Here is a 19,515-nt window from a genome sequence, read left to right as displayed (position 1 = left end):
CTGTCGGGTATGTCCACGCTGTTTGCAGCGCCAGCAGCAGTCCTCTCGGCTATAGGTCGTAACGGCGGCAGTGGTCTTTGCGGCGGGCCTAGTTTCGGGCGAGCGTGTCTTCCGGCGTTGCTCAATCTCCTTATACCGAGCGGCCTGAGAGCTTAACTCGAGCAGGGTTATCTGTCCAGTTATAGGGACAAACAGCTGGTAGTCGGGATCCATGTTTTCATAAATCTGCTCGACCCGGTCCCGCTCGGAGTACCCCCCGGCCCGGCGCATCATGGTGGTCAGTGCTGTGGCGTAGGCCTGGAACGTCTCACCCCTGCGCTGGTGGCGACCTTGGATCTCTAGCTTCATTCGGCGTTGATAACCTGGAGGCAGGAAGGCTTGTCGCACGCTCTCGGAGAACTCCTCCCAGGTGTTCCACTGGCCGGTGTTGTTTCGAAAGAATGGTGGCAGAGCGGGAGGAACAGGCAATGCGGAGATATTTTGAAGAGAGAGAAGAACGGGAGATGAAGGAAGAAGAAGTGGAAGATGAAGATGGGGGTGAGGAGGAGGAGGAGGAGGAGGAAGAAGATAACGAGGATGATGATAATGACGATGAGTCTGAGGAGGAGGAAGAGGAGGAGGAACAGCAGGAGGAGGAGGAGGAGGAGGAGGAAGAGGACGAGGACGAGGAAAATGAAGAGACGGAGGAAGGAGAAAACGAAGAAGAGGAAGAGAGAGAAGGAAATGAAGAGGAGAGAGAGTAGGAAGAAATAGAAATATCGACCACACTTGATTCAGAAGTGTTATTTTCACAAAGTAAGTTTTTGTAATGAGTTTTTACAATTAAGATAAAATTGTAGGTAAAATATAATAAATTTCAGAAAAATATAATATTATGTTATTTGTTAGTAGGAGAAATCGAGGCAGTGAACTTGTCAAATATAGAAGAAGAAGGGGCAAATGAAGAGGAGGGAGAAAATATGCTAGAAGAGGAGGAAGAAGAAGTGATAGAGAGAGAAGAGGAAGGAGGCGCCGTCGGCGTAGAAGCTATAGGTAATATTTTAGTATAATATATTATTTTAAAATATAGAATTAAATATAATTTTAAAAATATAATTTTAATTTAATAGAAATCACTCTCTCCCAAATCCGCGAATTTATTTGGGAACACGGAATGGAGGTACCAGAGATCGTTGTTTAATATTAGGTTCGGGGAACTACGACATCACACACACACACACACACACACACACACACACACACACACACACACACACACACACACACACACACACACACACACACACACACACAAACACACACACACACTCACACTGTAGAGATTATTTCCATCACATAAAAATTCATTTAATAATATTATACAATTAATTAAAAAAAATAAAAAATTAAAAAAAATGTATTTTATAAATTTTATTAAATATTATATTCAGCACATGTATTTATTTGAAAATGTTTTATTTACCTTGAAATAAAATTTAATTTTACGGAATAAGTAAATTTATATAAATAAAAAAGTCTAAGTAAGAACCCTTTTTTACATTAAAAAATTTATATTTGATTGATTTAACAATTTTAATATCACGGGACAAAATATAAATTTTTAAATAATAATAAACTAGTTTTATAAAAAAGAACAAAAAATGTATAAACTTTATTAAATATATTAAATTAAAATAATTGTGTTGCATTAAAACTTAAAATAAATTTTTAAATACGATAAAAATTGAAAAAAATAATTTTATAAATTTTTATTATTCTGACAAATTTAACTTATAATTTTTTATGTAAATTTATTACGTAAATAAAAATTTAAATTAATACTTCTCGATGTGCTGATTAACTGATTTAAAAATTTTGACATTTTCCTTCTCGTTTGCCACTAAAAAAAAATTATATTATTTAGTACAAATCGGTGCCGGTGTTGGGCGAACTATTAACGACAACGACGAGGAGGCTACCTTGAGTGGCAATGAAACAGAGGAGGAGAAGGAAGAAAATTATGCTGAGCAAGCGCAACATCGGCAACAAGAACAGCAGCAACAACATCGTCGATAATCGCAGAATAGTGAACTTAAGTATATAGTACTAAGAGCGGAAAATTCTCGGCGCTTTAAAAATTTTAGGACGCTTGGGAGGGAAGCGTCATTTTCAATACGGCCGATTCCTGATGGCGCGAATGCCATACAATGGATAGAAAACGCGTTCCGCGAGTTACACGCGTACATTTTACGCTCGAGCGCTCCGTCCGATTACGTCGGATTAACTTTTTATTCGGCGGAGCTAACGCATGGACCGGCCGGCTTATCATTCCGTCCGGCGCGAGACTTAACTCCCGAGGACATTTGGCACCTCGTGAGTTCAGTAGCGCAAAGTGCCGGCGGAATGGATGTGGCGCAAAATTTTTTGGTGAGCGTCTTCAACGTCGCAGTTCCGTTAGGTCGCGGACGCTCATCAAATAAATTATCACGCGAAGACGTCTCGAAGCGTTCAATTTTGCAAATTAATAACAGCGATAATTTGTGTCTCCCTCGCGCTTTGGTGGTATCACGGATACATAGTCAGCGAGGAAACGTGCGCGAGGGAGAATTACATAGAACGTGGAACCAAGTTAGATGTCGGACATCTGCGTTACAGCGCGAATTAGCGTTAGAATTAGTGCGTAACGCAGGTGTCGTAATCCCAGAAGAGGGATGCGGAATTCCACAAATTGAACGCTTCCAACGGTTTCTCCTACCCGAAAATATTGCAATATTAGTTTATAACTTTAGTACTTTTGGGCGTGGTGAGAAACCGTTGTACGACGGCTCCGCGTTACTAGGATCGTTAGGACGCGAACCCTCGTATTGTCTTAACATCATGTACTACGAGCGTTCGCGTCACTATAATCCGATTTTAAATTTAAAAGCCGCAGCCGGTTCACGCGGAGGGTACTGTGTCGCGTGTAACGTAGGCTATCGTCCGGATAAGGGGCACCGTTGCGCGAAAAAATGTCCGCGGTGTTACGCAGCGTCGCATTGTGAAAATTACGATGCGATGCTCGTCAGATGCGGGAAATGTAAACGCAGCTTTTTCGGGCAAGCGTGTTATAATCGACATCGCGAAGTCAACTCATATGACAGCAAATCGCACGCATCCGTTTGTGATTCTGTTAAAGTTTGCGACGGATGTGGGCGATTTGTCAAATCGGGAACGGAACATAAATGCGACGAGACGTATTGCAAGACGTGCCGCTCGCTCCGTCCGTCGAATCATCAATGTTACATGCAACCTCTTCGCCGCAAAACCGTACTCGAAGATCCTGGCGAGGGTACGAGTACGGGTAAACGGGTAGAGGTTGTGCGTAACAAAGATAACGACGAATTGACGAACAGTCGTAGCAAAGGTCTCGTCGCGTTTGTGTTTTATGACTTTGAAACACGTCAAGACGAGCTGCTACAAGGTAGTGAAGACTCCTATCTTCACGTACCAACTCTCTGCGTCGCGCATCAAGTTTGCGAAGCATGCTCCGCGCTAGAGGAAGACGCGACGCGCTGTCGTTGGTGTGGGATACGCGAATTTGTGTTTCGAGATGATCCTATGAAACAATTCGTTGATTTCGTAACTCGATCGACGAAATGTTTCAAAAAGATCATCTGTATCGCGCATAACGCAAAAGCATTTGACGCACAATTCATATTAAAATATTTAGTAGAAAAGACGGAAATGACAGAAAAACCCGAGTTAATTTTGAACGGGACAAAAATAATCGCGATAACACTTGGGCATGTTAAATTTATAGACAGCGTAAATTACATGCCCATGCGTTTATCCGAATTACCCAAGGCTTTCGGGCTGAGGGATACGTCGGATAAAGGTGTATTTCCTCATCTTTTCAATACGATCGAAAACCAGACGTATGTCGAACCTTTACCCGACATTCGATATTTTTGTCCCGATCAAATGAAATCGGAAGAACGCGAACAATTTTTAGCTTGGCACTCAAAGTTGTCTAACGAAGGTTACATCTTTGATTTCCAACGCAAAATTGTTCGCTACTGCCGTAACGACGTCGTCATTCTTCGGCGCGCGTGTATGGAATTCAGAAAAATCTTTCTGGAGCGCGGTGACGTGTGTCCCTTCGAGGAATGCACGACTATCGCATCAACGTATATGAAAGTTTTTCGTAAAAACTTTCTACGCAGTGATGAAATAGGCGTGATTCCGTCGAAGGGATACAGAAATGCAGACAAGCAATCGCAGAAAGCTCTGCGCTGGCTTGTGTGGATGGAGCGCGAGCTCGGTCATCCGGTCATTCACGCGGGCCGAGGACGCGAGCACGTAATTGCAGGCGCGACTGTTGACGGATATTACGAGACGGAGACTGCTAACGAGACACGACGTTACGTTTTACAATTCCACGGTTGTTTTTGGCACGGGTGCCCAAGTTGCTTTCGCGTTAATCGTGATCGTACACTTTTATCCGCGAATCCCGAAGACACCATCGACACGCGTTACGAGCGAACTCTCACGCGGACATGGCGTCTTCAAAGACTAGGATATCGCGTGACCGAAAAGTGGGAGTGCGACTTTGATCGAGAGGTGCGAGAAAATCGGGAAATGCAAACTTATTTTGAAAATCACGCACTATTGAAACTCGCACCTCTCAATCCACGCGAGGCATTTTACGACGGCCGTACTGAGAACATCGCGACCCACTACGAAGTTAAGGGTACAGAGAAAATGCCTTACGTCGACGTATGTTTTTTGTACCCTTACGTATTGAAAACCGGTGCTTTCCCGATTGGTCATCCCGATATTTACATTGGTGAAGAATGCGGTAGATTAATCGGGACAGCACCGAATTTTAATTTTGATAACGTAGAGGGTCTTGTCCGCTGTAAAGTACTCCCACCGCGCGATCTATATCATCCGGTGCTCCCCTATCGCGTTAACGGGAAATTAATATTCGGACTATGCCGTAGTTGCTACGAAACTTTCTCGACGTTACCCTGCACTCACGATTCTCCCTCCGATCGTGAATTCGAGGGTACATGGGTGTCCTGCGAATTGCGCAAGGCTGTCGAGAAGGGTTATTTCGTGACAGAAGTGAGCGAAATTTGGCAATATAATGTTACGAGATACGACCCCGGTACTCGGCAGGGTGGCTTGTTTGCCGAATACATAAATACTTTCCTGCAATTAAAGCAAGAAGCCAGCGGGTGGCCGAGCGAATGCCAGGACGACGAGGCTAAAGAACGTTACCTTCGGGAGTACGAGAAAACCGAAGGTATCGTTCTTGAAAAAAATAATATTGCACGAAATTCTGGCCTTCGTTCGGTCGCTAAGCTGTGCTTAAATTCCTTTTGGGGAAAATTCGGTCAACGAGCTAATCTGCCTAAGACCGAGATCGTGAAAACGTTTCATCATTTTGCCACTTTGCTCACGAGTCCTGAACACGAAATAACCGGTATATTACCCGTCAACGACGAGGTAATGTACGTTTCGTGGCGGCTACGCGAGGAAGCGGTCGTAGCCTCGCCGATAACAAATGTCGTTATCGCTGCCTATACGACGGCACAGGCGAGGCTTGTATTATATAGTTATTTAGAAAAATTAGATAAAAGAGCCTTATATTGCGATACAGACTCGTGTATTTACTTAAGTTCTGGTGTTCCGAACGAGTACGAACCGCGTACGGGTAACTTTTTAGGTGACATGACGGACAAACTCGAAAGCTATGGCAGCGGTAGCTTTATCGAGTCGTTCGTATCAGGAGGACCGAAATTTTATGCGTATGTGGTTTGTACGCCGCAAGGAAACACCCACGAGGTCTGTAAAGTAAAGGGTATAACGTTAAATTACAATAATTTTAAGCTCTTAAATTTCCGTACTATATGCAACTTAATATCGGGGATAGAAGAAGAAGAGGAAGAAGAGACAACGGGAAGGGATGGCGTGGTAAAACTGCGTTTTAGTGCAATTCGGCGTACAGCGTTTCACGAAATTGTGACACGAACCGAGAAAAAATTTTGTGCGCCGATATTGTTAAAACGCAGATTTATCAATAAGCGCTATTCGTTCCCGTATGGTTTTATTAACTTGTAAATATAATTTCTTCTATCCCCTGATTAGTTTTTAAAAAATGAGTAACCGAGAATTTTCCGCCCATTAGTGCATAAGAAAACTTGTAAATTTTTGTAAAGTTTTTATAAGAAAATTGTACAAAAAATATCTTTTGTAAAATTTGAGAAAAATGTAAATATTGTAAATAAATATATTGTAACCGTTGAATCCTGTGTGCCTATTGGCTACGGATAGCCGCGGGATTCAGGGTCCGGGCGGCGGGCTCGAATAAATGAGAAGACGGTGTGTTCGGTGTAATGCTATGTTTATTCAATAGTTCCTTATGCTACTATGTACAATGTCTTACGCTATTATTTACATGGATGTATTCTCGTCGTGCGAGGTATTCGTGTGTGTGGTGCTGGCGACAGTGTCGCGGCGGACGCTGGTGTATCTGCGTGCGGCGCGGTGCCCTGATTGGCTGTGCGGTGTGCGTGCCGATCGGCCGGCGTATAGTCGGTGGATCGCGGCGCTATGATTGGTCGCGGCGGTGCGACGTGCGGTGCGGCGATGTGGCCTTAAGGCCCGGCGCTAGCGGCGCGGCGGTGTACGGTGGCCAGCCTGGCTGGCGGCGCAGCGGTGTGTAAAGCGGTGCGGTTGGCGGCGCGGTTCGTTACCCGGTCTCAGCTGATCGGCGCATCAGCTGTTCGATCGCGCTGCCGTTGTCACCCCGCGTGGTGACAGTCGCGGCACCGGTTTCTCCTCAGTACGGAGTCCCCAGGACGGAGCGACGCGCGACCGCTCAGTGCGCGGCCGAGAGCTCGGGTACGGAGCGTGGCGGTGTACGGCCTCTCAATACGCGGCCAGGAAGGCACTCACTGCGTGCCCGGGTAGGGTCGCTAGGTTATGTGACGGCGCTCAATATGCGCTCGAGGATGCCTGGCTCAATTCACCAGGAGGAACGGTCTGCTCAATTCGCAGGCTGGGGAAGCTCTGACTCCGGTCTCGGGTGGAGGGCTTATATACCCTCCACTCGGTGGTGAGGGAAGACGAGAAGAGCGGAGGGAACCTGCGCGAGGTGGGGGTAACGGCCCTACCTCCGCTCTAGCGGCAGCGGAGGAACGACTCGTTACAATATTTTTGTAAAATTTTTTCTAACAAGTATGTAAATAGTGTAAATAAGTTTTTGTAAAAAGTGTACAATGTTAGATTTTAAGTATTTTTGTATAAGAAAAAGTTTATATTTGTACATAAAAATGTTCATTTGCTATAAAATAAAAAAAAGTTGAAATTAAAACATTTCTAATTTTTCATTTTAGTTAAATTTTAGAAAAAGAAAAAAGTTTTACTTGAAAACAAAAATTTCGTACCTTTATCTCCCGTTCCTTTTTAGCGTCATCGTCAATCAGATTGTTAGCCACGATGCCGCTCACGTGTAAGAATTTTAGCGTCGTTAAGCTTATGTACGTACGCGCTACACCGCGGCCCGAATCAGTTAATTTCGTCGGGCGCGGTGTCTTTGTTTCGGCTAGCATACGCGGGGGTACGCTGACACAAGCGTGTCGCCGCCGCCGCCGCCGCCGTCCCCCGCGCTGATGAAATTATCTCTAACTTTAAAAAATTTAATTTAATTTACTTGTTTCAAAAAAAGCGAAAATTATTATTCCTACATTTCATTTTTCTTTTTAAAGTCACGTAAAAAAATCAAACCGCTCATTACGCGAAATGGACGTGCGCTGGAAACATTCTTAGACATCGATCGCTTGTGGACCCACTGGCTGTGGGAAAACGATTTTTGTGAAAAATTTCTCCGGTATTTATCGCACATGTCCGACGTACGTTTCGAACGAGTTTTGTTTTATTACGCGGAGTGGTAAGAGGTTTATCGTCAATTACAATACGATGCGAGTGTAAAAGAAGAGAACACGCTAAACAACGTTGCAGCGAGGAAGAAAAATGTAATTGAATTTCGCGAGGGATTACCACGCCCGGAGGATTACTCGAACGATCCGCTTATCCCGAAACTGATCATAATCGACGATCTTATGAGAGAATCGTCGTCGAGTGACGTGATCGTAGATCTTTTTACCAAAGGCAGTCATCACAAAAATCTCAGCGTCATTCTTATCTCGCAAAATCTCTTCCATCAGGGACGCGGACAACGCGACATATCTCTCAACGCTAATTACATCGTGGTTTTCAAAAACCCTCGCGATCGCGCACAAATTCGACATTTAGCACGACAGGTTTATCCCGACAACCCGAAATTTGTTGAAGAGGCATACTACGACGCCACGTCAAAACCGCATGGATATTTGTTGTTCGACTTGAAACAATCGACTCCTGACAGTTATCGATTCCGGACGTGTATCTTTCCCAACGATACGCGACAATACGTATACGTATCGCGTAGAACGTTTTCCAACGGAAGCGTATAAAAACCGCGTAACGGTGCTGGCGTGAGTCAGTCGTGTAACTCGCACGCACGCATCCGATGAAGGAGAAGCGTAACGTTTGTACAGATAGTGCAGCGAAAATTGCCAGACGTTCGATCGGAAAGAGAAACGTCTGTCTTCTCGAGGCCGTGTGTCATCTGAACAAAAACCAACGGGCAGCTTTTCTTCGAACCGCGGACGAAAAATTTATTCGCTGTATCCACGAATGCGTTTTTAATACTCTCAACGGTAACGTCCCACTCGAACGACGCGAAAAAGAACGACTGTCGAAATATAAAACGACCCTACGACGTATCGCAAAAAAACACGGTAACTGGAAGTCTAAAAGAAAGCTATTGTTACAACGAGGAGGATTTTTACCCTATATTATCGTCCCCATATTATCAGCTTTATTATCTCATTTTATCGGAGGGTAAAATCACAGAGCGATGGAAAAAGCCAAAAAAATGGTCTTGATTTCTACGGAAAATCTCGAGAGAATGCAACGACAACAGCAACAGCAACTGTCAGTGGAACCAATGGAGAATTCGCTGTCGCAAAGTTCAGGAAACATCACCGGAGATAATAATTCTGTACGAACTCCTGGAACTCCGTTGACTCGGCTCGATGCGGAGATGAGTCGCGTGCTTAATTCGTCATGGCCACGCAACATAAAAGATGGAAAATGTACAAGGAAGCACTTTGGCGGTATCTTCATCTTATCCGAGTAGCGCGCAAGCGAAAAGCCGTTCGGAGTGCGGACGAAACCACTAGCAACGATACGCGAGCTGAAGAAGGAGACGCTGACGACAACGACGACGACAATGACTACGACGACGACGACGATTCAACGATCGTATTTCACGAAACTTCGCCAATTTCCGGCAAACACCCTCGGACTAGTGACATAGATACTGTAAAGGAAAAAACCCGAAAAGTAATTCGTAATATTCATGAGTTAAAAAGTGTCGAAAAAATATTGGAAACGGTTCCGAAAACTTATCGCTCACAAGCTCGTATGCTAATGCGTCATTTGCAAGACAAAGCGGAACCCGACAGATTAAATTGGGACGAGCAGGGTATCGTGACTATAGACGGCAACGTCGTGAAAGATTCCGATATAACCGAACTGATAAACGACGCGGTGCGTGAAAGAAAAACCGTGAAAGCAACGGGAAGAGATCAGTTTGACCGATTACTGCGTAGCTTAAATACACGTACGGCACTGGTGGGAAATAAAGAATTATTAAAGGCAGTCTACGGATCTTCAATAAACGCGAGACCTCAGTCTTTGGCGAGTTCCACGCCTAATATAACGCGTTCGCCTCCAAAAAGGCGCTTACTCAATTGGAGTACGGTGAAGAAACAATAATGTCAGAACTTGAAAAAATCTATTACGATCCGACGCATTACGCGGGATATTCCGCTGTAGATAATCTAACACATGCTGTTAAACCAGATTTTTCGCGTAACAAAGTCACGCGCTGGCTCCAATCACAAGACGCGTACACGCTACACAAACCTTTACGGCGAAAGTTTCCACGTCTGCATTACAATGTAACAAATATCGACGACCTGTGGGAAGCCGATTTGATCGAACTGCGGAATCTCAAAAGTGTAACTTACAATGACGGATATTCTTATCTACTCGTGATTATCGATGTGCTCAGTAAATTTGTCTGGGTAGAACCGTTGCGGGACAAAACGAGCAATAACGTAATAAAAGCTTTTCACTGTGTACTCTCGAGAAGCGACGGACGCTCACCCGTGTACCTGCAAACGGACAAAGGCAAAGAATTTGTCGCACAAACAGTGCAATAGTTTTTGAAAGAAAACGATATCCGTTTTCGAGTAACGCGTAATCCCGATATCAAGGCCGCGATCGTTGAACGTTTTAATAGGACGTTGAAGGAGAGAATGTGGCGGTACTTTACGCATAAAAATACACGACGTTACATTGACGTTTTGCAAGATATCGTTCGTGCGTACAACCATACCCGTCACTCTTCCACCAAAATGCAACCGACGATCGTGACGAGAGAAAACGCACGAATCGCACGTGAAAATATATTTCGTCGATGGAACGTTAAAAATCAAAGTTGTAAAGCTAAATACCACGTTGGTGATCTCGTTCGCGTCAGTAGAGCAAAAGCTACTTTCGAGAAAGGATACGAGGCAGGTTGGAGCGAAGAGATATTTCGTATTCACCGTGTTCTCGATTGGCGAAAACCTCGCGTATACGAACTGAGTGATTTAGCGGGTGAAATCATAGACGGTATTTTTTATGAACAGGAATTAGCTCGAGTCGAGAAGAATTTGCGGGAGGACGAGTTTATCGTCGATCGAGTAATAAAAAGTAGAGGCTACGGGAAAAATAAACAGGTACTGGTCCACTGGCGTGGTTATCCCAGTAAGTTCGACAGTTGGATACCCGCTTCGAATTTAATCACTCTTCAAGATGCGTGAGGACCAATTTTTACATCGTTCTTCCGAGCAATAGCAGCACGCGTCATTTTCCGCATAATAAGACGTCATCTTTCACCACGCAATTACCACAGACTTTATCTTTGCACGGCGAATGGGAAGTCGGGCTTAGTGAGATTCAATTTCCTAATACTTTCCTCCACATAAATCACGAGGAAAACACTCTCAAATTCGTCGATATCGATCCAAAGGACAAAGACAAGAAAGACATTAAGTTAACATCGACTGAAGCTGTAATACCAAATGGTATTTACAAAGATATCAACGAACTTTATTCCACAATTAATTCCGCGTGTAAAAAGGCCGGCTCGCATTTTCATTTTGAAGCTCGTACAGAGGAAGGATTTAAAACTTTTATCAGTCTCACATGTGCAAACAAATGTGGAAAAAATCATTATTTAAACGTTTCCGACAATCTTTTGAAAATAATCGGTTGCGGTCACATGCTGCTTTCCAAGAAAGGATATTTTTACACAGAGCTCACGGCATTGAAACCTAATTCCACAAAAGATTTCTATACAGCAAAATTTCTTATCATTAATAAACCTGATTTGGCTTTCTGGGGTAAAGAACCTCATAGTCTGATACGAGGAATCCCCGATAAAATGTTCGTTTATTGTGATATTTGCGAACCTTACATAACCGGTGATGTCAAGTCTCCTCTTCTTCGAATAGTTCCGATACCATTGAACGCGTTTAATTACACGTACGGTGCGAATCAGACGTCATATTTTTCTCCTTCACATTACATACCTTTATGAAAAACGAATTTCCGTACAATCGAAATATAAAAGACGAAGATATAAAAGACGCACTTGGTAAAAGTATACTATTTCAATCCGGAACGTTAACGGTGACGTTACACTTTAGACGTTATCAGTAACTTGAACGTTAAAAGTAAAAATTAATAAGTCATTAATATGATACCAGAGGAGGAAGAATATTATAATTCAGCAGACGCTCGTGGGGGAGGGATACCACGAGTTTTCGTCGGTTCGCTATATCAGCGCGGACACGGAATCGGGAGTTTTCTCGGTGGATTATTCAGAAAGGCACTTCCTTACTTGAGTAGAGATGTACGTGCGATCGGTAAAGAAGCTTTACGTGCAGGTATTAACGTGATAGACGACGTTGAAAATAATACTCCTTTGAAGGAGGCACTCAGAAATCGATTCAAAGAATCTCGAGGAAATCTCAAAAGAAAAGCAGAAGAGAAAATTAAAAACCTAATGAAGGGATCGGGATATAAAATATCGACGAAAAAGTTGCCGCTTCAGTTCCCCTTCGTTAGTCACACTGGTCGCTTCGCGGCAACAAAGTCGGCATCGCGTAAACGTCGGACAAGCAAAAAGAAAACATCAAAAAACAGTAGGCGGAAGAAAAAAACGGTTAAAAGATTGACGAAAAAAAAGTCTCGTTCGGTAAGAGGCAAAAATAAAAAGACTTCCACTACGAATCGTCGTCGTCGTGTTAGTAAGAAGCGTGGAGTATCCGATATATCCTCTTAATTTACGTCAAATGTCTCTGCGTGAGAAATAAGTATGTCTTTTCTTCACACTCATTCCAGCGAGTGCTTAAAGAGTGAACTCGATCTCTTCTCGTTACCTCCCACTCAAACCAGCATAGAAAGTTCGCAATGGATTTATTACAAGCCTGTGACATCACTCGCCGACGATGCTCCTATAGAATTTGTCATACCCGGTCACGGGGAAGATTACTTAGATCTCACGCATACCATGTTAAGTATTCGGCTACGCGTAGAAACCACTCCTCTCGCCGGTGGGGAGAAAGATACGACGCCCAGTGACTTCATACTCAAAGTAGGTCCTGTAAATCATTTGTTACATTCCATGTTCAATCAAATTGACGTATATTTTAATCAGAAACTCGTGTCACCTCCAAACAACGCTTACGCGTATCGTGCATACATCGAAGCATTATTAAACTATGCTTCTCCCGCAAAATCCTCTCATCTGACAGCGTGTCTATGGGACATGGATACACCCGGTCTCATGGACACTCACGTAGATTCCTCGGCACCAAATAACGCTCTCGTGAGACGAGCGCGTTATATTCAGGCAGGACAGGAGTTAGATCTCTTAGGTCATCTTCACTGCGACGTTTTTAATCAGGATAAATTTTTAATTAACGGAGTAGAAGTTAGAATGAGACTTGTACGCTCGAAAGATTCTTTCTGTCTAATGGAATCTAGTTCCACGTCAAAAATTCGTATTTTAGACGCTAGTCTACTCGTAAGAAGAGCAAAAATAAGCCCCGGTGTATTACTCGCTCACGCTAAAATGTTGAATAAAACAACTGCCAAGTATCCTCTAACGAGAGTAGAGGTTAAAACGTTCACGATACACTCCGGGCTCGTAGGAGAATCGATAGATAACATGATCCTCGGTCAACTTCCGAAACGCGTAATTGTCGGTTTTGTTGATAACAGAGCGTTTAACGGAGATAGAAAATTAAATCCGTTTAATTTCAAAAACTACGATATAAATTTCTTTTCGCTATACGTCGACGGTGTACAAATTCCTAGTAGACCACTACAGCCGAACTTCTCGAAAGACGAACCGCTCTACGTCGAAGCCTATCATACGCTCTTTTCCGGAACTGGCATTCACTTTTTGAACGAGGGTAATTCTATAAGTAGAAACGATTATGCCGATGGATATACACTTTTCGCTTTCGATCTCATTCCCGATTTATCCGCAAATTGTGCCGGACATTGGAATCTCGTGAAACATGGCAGTCTACGATTAGAAGTACGATTCGCAAGGGCATTATCCATGTCTGTTAACTGTATCGTTTATGCAGAATTTGATAATGTTCTAGAAATCGACTCTTCTCGTCAAATTATCGTCGACTTTTCCGGCTAGACTTTATGCCTGATAGACGGTAAAATCGTGTAAAAAAAATTATAACCACCACCACTACCTTCAGCAGTACTATCATCAATTAACCCCACCACCGTCACCAACGCTAACAACGCACTTTTTCGCTGATATTTTTAAAATCATACGAAGAGAAATCAGTTTTCTACGAGACACGAAGACAGTCACATCGATTTAAAAGAGTGAAGCAAGCAAGCTGTTGATTATAACCATGGACATAGTTATTGACATCCAAGGCTTTCGGGATAGCGAGGGAAAATTTATTCCTAAAGAGATCGCAGTTGTCGCACTCGACGCCGCAATCATCGGCCATTGGATTACACTGCCTCCTTGCTCGTTTGATGAATTACCCGAAAGTTCAAGACGTGAAAACAATTGGCTTTCACAGAATTACCACAGTATCGAGTGGTTCGACGGTGAAGCTAATCCCAAGTTTTTTGTAAGCCAACTACGTGACATTACCCGCTGGGCTCGCTGCATCTTTACCAGAGGCCATGAAAAAGCAAGTTACTTGCGTGATCTTCTCTCCAGAAACATATATAATCTGGAAGCAGATTCTCCGGCATACAAATATTTGTTTGATGTCGACGAGTACGGTCACCGCTGTACTCATCACGGACTTCGAGCTAACGCAAAATTTCATTGTGCGTTACGTAACGCTCACAAATTAAAACGCTGGTTAAACGAGCCATTCAGCCGAAACTCGAGTCACGCCAGTCTCTCGACTAACGACGACGTCGTCGACGAAGAAAAAGAGGGAGAAGAAGGAGAAATCGTACAAAACGTAGAAGTAAAAGTCGAAGATCCGACAACAGACGAAGAGAAAGAAAACGAACGCACGGCTAAAGAAAACCCAGAAATTACGCAAACGATTCCACTCTCCCGGTTGTCGCCTTCGTATAAATTCACTGGAAATTTTACGTGCGTTGCGACAACTAAATGCCAAGTATGTCGGCGTCTATCCTGCAGACAGACTACCGAGGGTGTGGACGAGATCGACAGCAATCGTCGCTAACACAGACAATCACAATCAACCTGGCGAACACTGGGTCGCATTTTACGTCGATGAACGCGGAACAGGAACATATTTCGATAGCTACGGATTACCACCCTTGGACTCCAGATTCCTCCTACGACTGCGACGAAACTCAGCGAAGTACCGATGGAACACCGTGCCTCTACAAGGATTACTCTCACAAACTTGCGGACAATATTGCTGTGTTTTTCTATATTTTATGTCTCGTGGTTATAATCTTAATCGGTTTCTCAATTTATTTTCTTCCGATTGTGAGCTAAACGACAGACGAATAGTAAAAATATTTAATAAAATTTTTTCGTCTAAAGAAATAAAAAAATGTGTAAAACCGCAAGCGTGCTGCCATGTACAATTTTGTATTCCTAGAAAGTAAGCTATACTAATAAATATTTTATTTGTAATTTTAAGTAATGTCTATTTCTTTCTCACTGCCATTCTATAATATATAACTCTTTCCTATATCCGAGTCAAAACATACACGTTTTCTTTTTTATCTTAGCTATCACTACATAATAGCAAAAAGTTCTCTCTCTCTCGCGCTTACAAAGCATACTTGACCTATAAACTTATTGACCCATTTTACAAAAACTCCCACCTGTCCGAGCCGCACCCCCGCTGGGTAAAAACGCTCGGCACTAAGATCTGCTTTTTTCTATTCAAAATCCAGTAGTATACTCAGGACAGCCAATCAAGGCTCGAAGCAGCCATGGAGGGCCAATCAAGACTCGGGGCAGCCATGGGGTATCCAATCAGAACCCTCCGTTCAAAATCGTGACGTCACAAACTCAGGCTACCCAATCAAGGCTCGGGGCAGCCATGAGGTGCTAATCAAAACGCGCCGTTCAAACTCGTGACGTCACAGCGTCTAGTCTTCCCCACCAGGCCCAGACGGGGGAAGGAGGTTAGGTTTGACACCAGTCGGAGGAAGAGTGGGGTTAGGTTTGTCATCAGGCCGAGGAAGAAGAAGTTCGGGTTTGTTTTGATGCACCATGGCTGCCCCAGACAGGGGGGAAGGGGGGCAGATACCCCCCGCTGTGAGGGCGAGGAGTGGGGGTTTGTTTTGACGCCCCATGGCTGCCCCTATACTACTCGTAGCAGATAACTCTGGTGCACCATCAAGGGCCTTCTCATCTCTCAGCACGCGCAGCGCGCGCCGGCGCCACGTGCTCAACACGGCTCACGGGCATCTTCACATAACGGTGATAGATTAATATAATCGACTCACGCAAGTGCTCGTCTGACAGTACGTTAGCATACAGGACTCAAAGTGTACTCTAGTGGGATTAAAACTGACATTCTGTGATATCGCATGAAGATTGCGACAGACATCTCCGCGTTTCGTTCTGTAATTTATTAGTGTAAAATAAATCGTATTAACACCTGACTCCACGACGCCCTTTCTCAGTAGGCGTACTGAGATTACAAGCCGCCAAGTACTCTTGGCGGGGGCAAAGACACTTCACCCCACGTGCTTCATCTATGGTAATGCCCGGTGGTAGGAGGTGCAGCGGAAGGTTTCAAGCTAGAGATGGCCGATCACCAACGCTTGGTCGAAGCGAAGACGCTTCACCCCGGGGAATCGGTTTCTCGTTGAAGATGTGTTCTGTCAGATGCCGGGTGGGGACGGTATCGTGGCGGATGACAGAAGTGTGTCTTGTCGCGATTTCCCTCGGTTTTTATACCCGTGGAGGCGCGAATTCGAGTACGGTCGTCGCGCTTTCGGCCGTTTCCGTTCTCCGCTTTCCCTACTTCTGTGGAGGAGAGGGGCGCGTGCGCGGGGAGACGTCGTCGACGCTGTCGTTCGTTTGGTCTTTGGTCGTGGCCGTTTAAAAGAGTTTAGGTGAGAGCTGGCGCTTCGCGCCTTTCGCCTCCTAGTTAGGGCGATTGGCGGCTCTCGCGCCGAGGGACGATGTATTTTGGCGTGCATCGTCACAATTATATGTTTAATTACTTTCTTTGTCTACGTCTACTACATATAATATTGCACACATACTGCCTAATATTAAACTATGTAATACATACTATGTAATACTATATAAAACATACTGTATAAACATACAAAATAAGAGACATAGAGAAAAACGTAGACAAAGAAAATAATTAAACATTATATGTTTAATTATTTTCTTTGATTACGTCTTTTTACATTATATGTTTAATTATATTCTTTGTCTACGTCTACTACATATAATATTGCACACATACTGCATAATATTAAACTATGTAATTCATACTATGTAATACTATATAAAACATACTGTATAATATTAAACTACATAAATGTATGATGTAACGATGTTACAAATGTACTTTGCAATAAAATTATTTAAAATTAGCGTTAACAAGAGTCCAATTCAAATTTACATCTTTGAAAAAATGGACACAAAGCGATAAAAATATTTATAATAAAAAATTTATAAATATAACTATACTACAAAAATACTATACATACAAATTGCAAAGTACATAACTAGATAAAAAATGTTTACATTTACAGAACATTACACACAATCATTTATTATATCTTAGATTTATCTCTGCAAACTTAATTTCAATTAAATAGTTCAAGTTTGCAGAAAGACTTCTAAGATGTGATAATATAATTGTGTTATTACACAATTTTTATGTAAAATTACAAGTATTATAGTGGGTAATACTGGGACCAACTATTAAAGTTGTATATTTACATACATTAGTAAATTTACATCTCGTAAATAAAATTATGATTTTATATAGTAAGTAGGCAGCTTGCATAAGTAAATTTACATGTTCAAAGTAATTTCTAAAAATGTTTTTGTAAATTTACATATTTAAAGTAGATTTCTAATCATGTTTTTGTAATAATACATTTTGGTAATGTTATGCCACCGCGTTCCTGGCGCGGGATCGCGGGCCAATCGGAGGCGGGTTGGCGGAAAGCGCGCGGATGCTCGTGAGGGAAAGTCGGGGCGCGGATGATATCGAGGAGGCAGAATCTATCGCGTGCTGCTATCGACCAGGTCGAGTTCGCACCGGGTTCTGCGAGATCGGTCAGCTTCCCGCCGTTATCCCGCGTTGTCCGAAACAATCAGGCTGCTTTTCTATATCATTTTTAAGGATCACTTGCCGTAAAAATTCAGTTTTTTTTCTATTGTTTGTTCTGTTTCCGATTCGAGATAATTATCAGGCTGCCAATTGCTGCATCCAGCTTTAGCGGATAAAACTTTTCTTTACTTTTTTAATGGTATGTTTAAACTTTGACATAAAGATCTCTTCATGTGTGATCTGTTAAGATAGCAATTTCTATCACGCAGTTTTAAATACAATGTGTGATTTCCATCTCCAAAACATTCACCATCTTCATCCATATCTTTGAATGTTTGAGGATATTTTTCAATTACTTTTTTAGCTACTATTTTTAACGCTTTTGAAGGTATAAATTCTCGTTTTTCATCTCTGAAATTATGCGATTTACAACAGCATGTATTATATATTTGCTCCGATTGCTTGCTTCTAATTCTTTAACCACTGCCGATTCCAATTTGTCCCAAGGTATACAAAAATTCATCCAAATTTCATCATTATCTGACTGCAATAGTGGTGTTGGCGATAAAGCATATCGCATACTTGATGAGGATGAGAAAATAGATGTAGAATCATTATCACAGGATGTTGCAGTATGTGATTGTGATTCTGTCTCATTTTGAGGTGACCAAATGTCCTTTTCTTCTAATAACATAAAAATTTCGCCGGAACAAAACTTCAAAACTTCATCATCATCAACATTTGTCCCATCCTTTTCCATAACAAAAATGGAACCATTGATGCCAAGTTTCGTGTTAGTTTTGGTAATAAGATCAGATAATATATTAACTGATTTATTGATTAGGAATGAAGTTTTCTGTTTTCTATTAGCTGACCACACTTTAAATAAATAAGACATCTGCAACATAGAAAACATATACGTATGCTTTATATATAATGACTAAAGATACAATACTAAACGATAATTATGCAAATATATTACTTACATAATCTTATAAATCAAGAGGTGCATATTTGAATATAAAAACAGCAATTGAATTTAAGGAAGTTTCAAGAATAGGATGTGGAATAAGTAAATTAGAATATGAAAACAAAAAAGTTTTGTCGATTTCATGCCTTTCATCTTTAACTTCGAATTGCTCATATACTCCAAAATCAATATTGTATGCAATTTTTATTGTGGTACCCAGAAAATACACATTTGTATAAGAAGTATTTATTAAAAAATATTGAATTTTGCACATAATAAAGTAATCATAACGATCTTTTTCTACGCATATATACATATTTCTATATATACAGTCGCAGGCGCTGTGCAAGCGCCTCGCAAATGAGCGAGACCTCCGATCCCGGGTCGATCAGCGCCCGGGAGACGACGCGGTCTCCGTGGCAGTCGGTGAGTCGCACACGAGCCGTGGCCAGCAGAATTGTAACCCGTCTCCCCTCTTGGTGTCTCGCATACAGGGACGTCGACGTCGACGGAGCCGCCCCACCGCTCCCGCAGACGTCGTGTATCGAGGAGTGATGTCGGGCCTTGCATGCCGCACACGATTTCCGTGACTGACACTCGCTGAGCGCGTGGCCGCCGAAACAA

At 42.7% G+C, this 19,515-nt stretch overlaps 3 protein-coding genes and 1 pseudogene across 3 annotated transcripts; 3 read left to right on the top strand and 1 right to left on the bottom strand.

Annotated features, from left to right (window-relative positions):
• Positions 1 to 2,382: 2,382 nt before the first annotated feature.
• On the top strand, positions 2,383 to 8,480 carry LOC118647134. The gene is made up of 3 exons (XM_036291390.1): positions 2,383 to 2,406; positions 2,635 to 5,824; positions 7,987 to 8,480. Exons 1-3 carry the CDS (start codon positions 2,383 to 2,385, stop codon positions 8,478 to 8,480), a joined length of 3,708 nt encoding a protein of 1,235 aa, XP_036147283.1.
• A 446-nt stretch (positions 8,481 to 8,926) lies between these two features.
• Positions 8,927 to 9,849, top strand: LOC118647132. Its single transcript, XM_036291382.1, has 2 exons — positions 8,927 to 9,164; positions 9,209 to 9,849. Exons 1-2 carry the CDS (start codon positions 8,927 to 8,929, stop codon positions 9,847 to 9,849), a joined length of 879 nt encoding a protein of 292 aa, XP_036147275.1.
• A 4,223-nt stretch (positions 9,850 to 14,072) lies between these two features.
• On the top strand, positions 14,073 to 15,157 carry LOC118647126 (annotated as a pseudogene).
• A 2,953-nt stretch (positions 15,158 to 18,110) lies between these two features.
• Positions 18,111 to 19,463, bottom strand: LOC118646197. The gene has a single exon (XM_036288580.1). The coding sequence runs from the start codon at positions 18,835 to 18,837 to the stop codon at positions 18,295 to 18,297; it is 543 nt and encodes a 180-aa protein (XP_036144473.1). The 5' UTR covers positions 18,838 to 19,463; the 3' UTR covers positions 18,111 to 18,294.
• Between the last annotated feature and the right edge of the window lie 52 nt (positions 19,464 to 19,515).

Source organism: Monomorium pharaonis, chromosome 1 (genome assembly GCF_013373865.1).
Source record: "Monomorium pharaonis isolate MP-MQ-018 chromosome 1, ASM1337386v2, whole genome shotgun sequence".
Taxonomy (NCBI): Eukaryota; Metazoa; Arthropoda; class Insecta; order Hymenoptera; family Formicidae; genus Monomorium; species Monomorium pharaonis.
The sequence above is the reverse complement of the archived record's forward strand: the minus strand, read 5'-3'. Positions and strand labels throughout refer to the sequence as shown.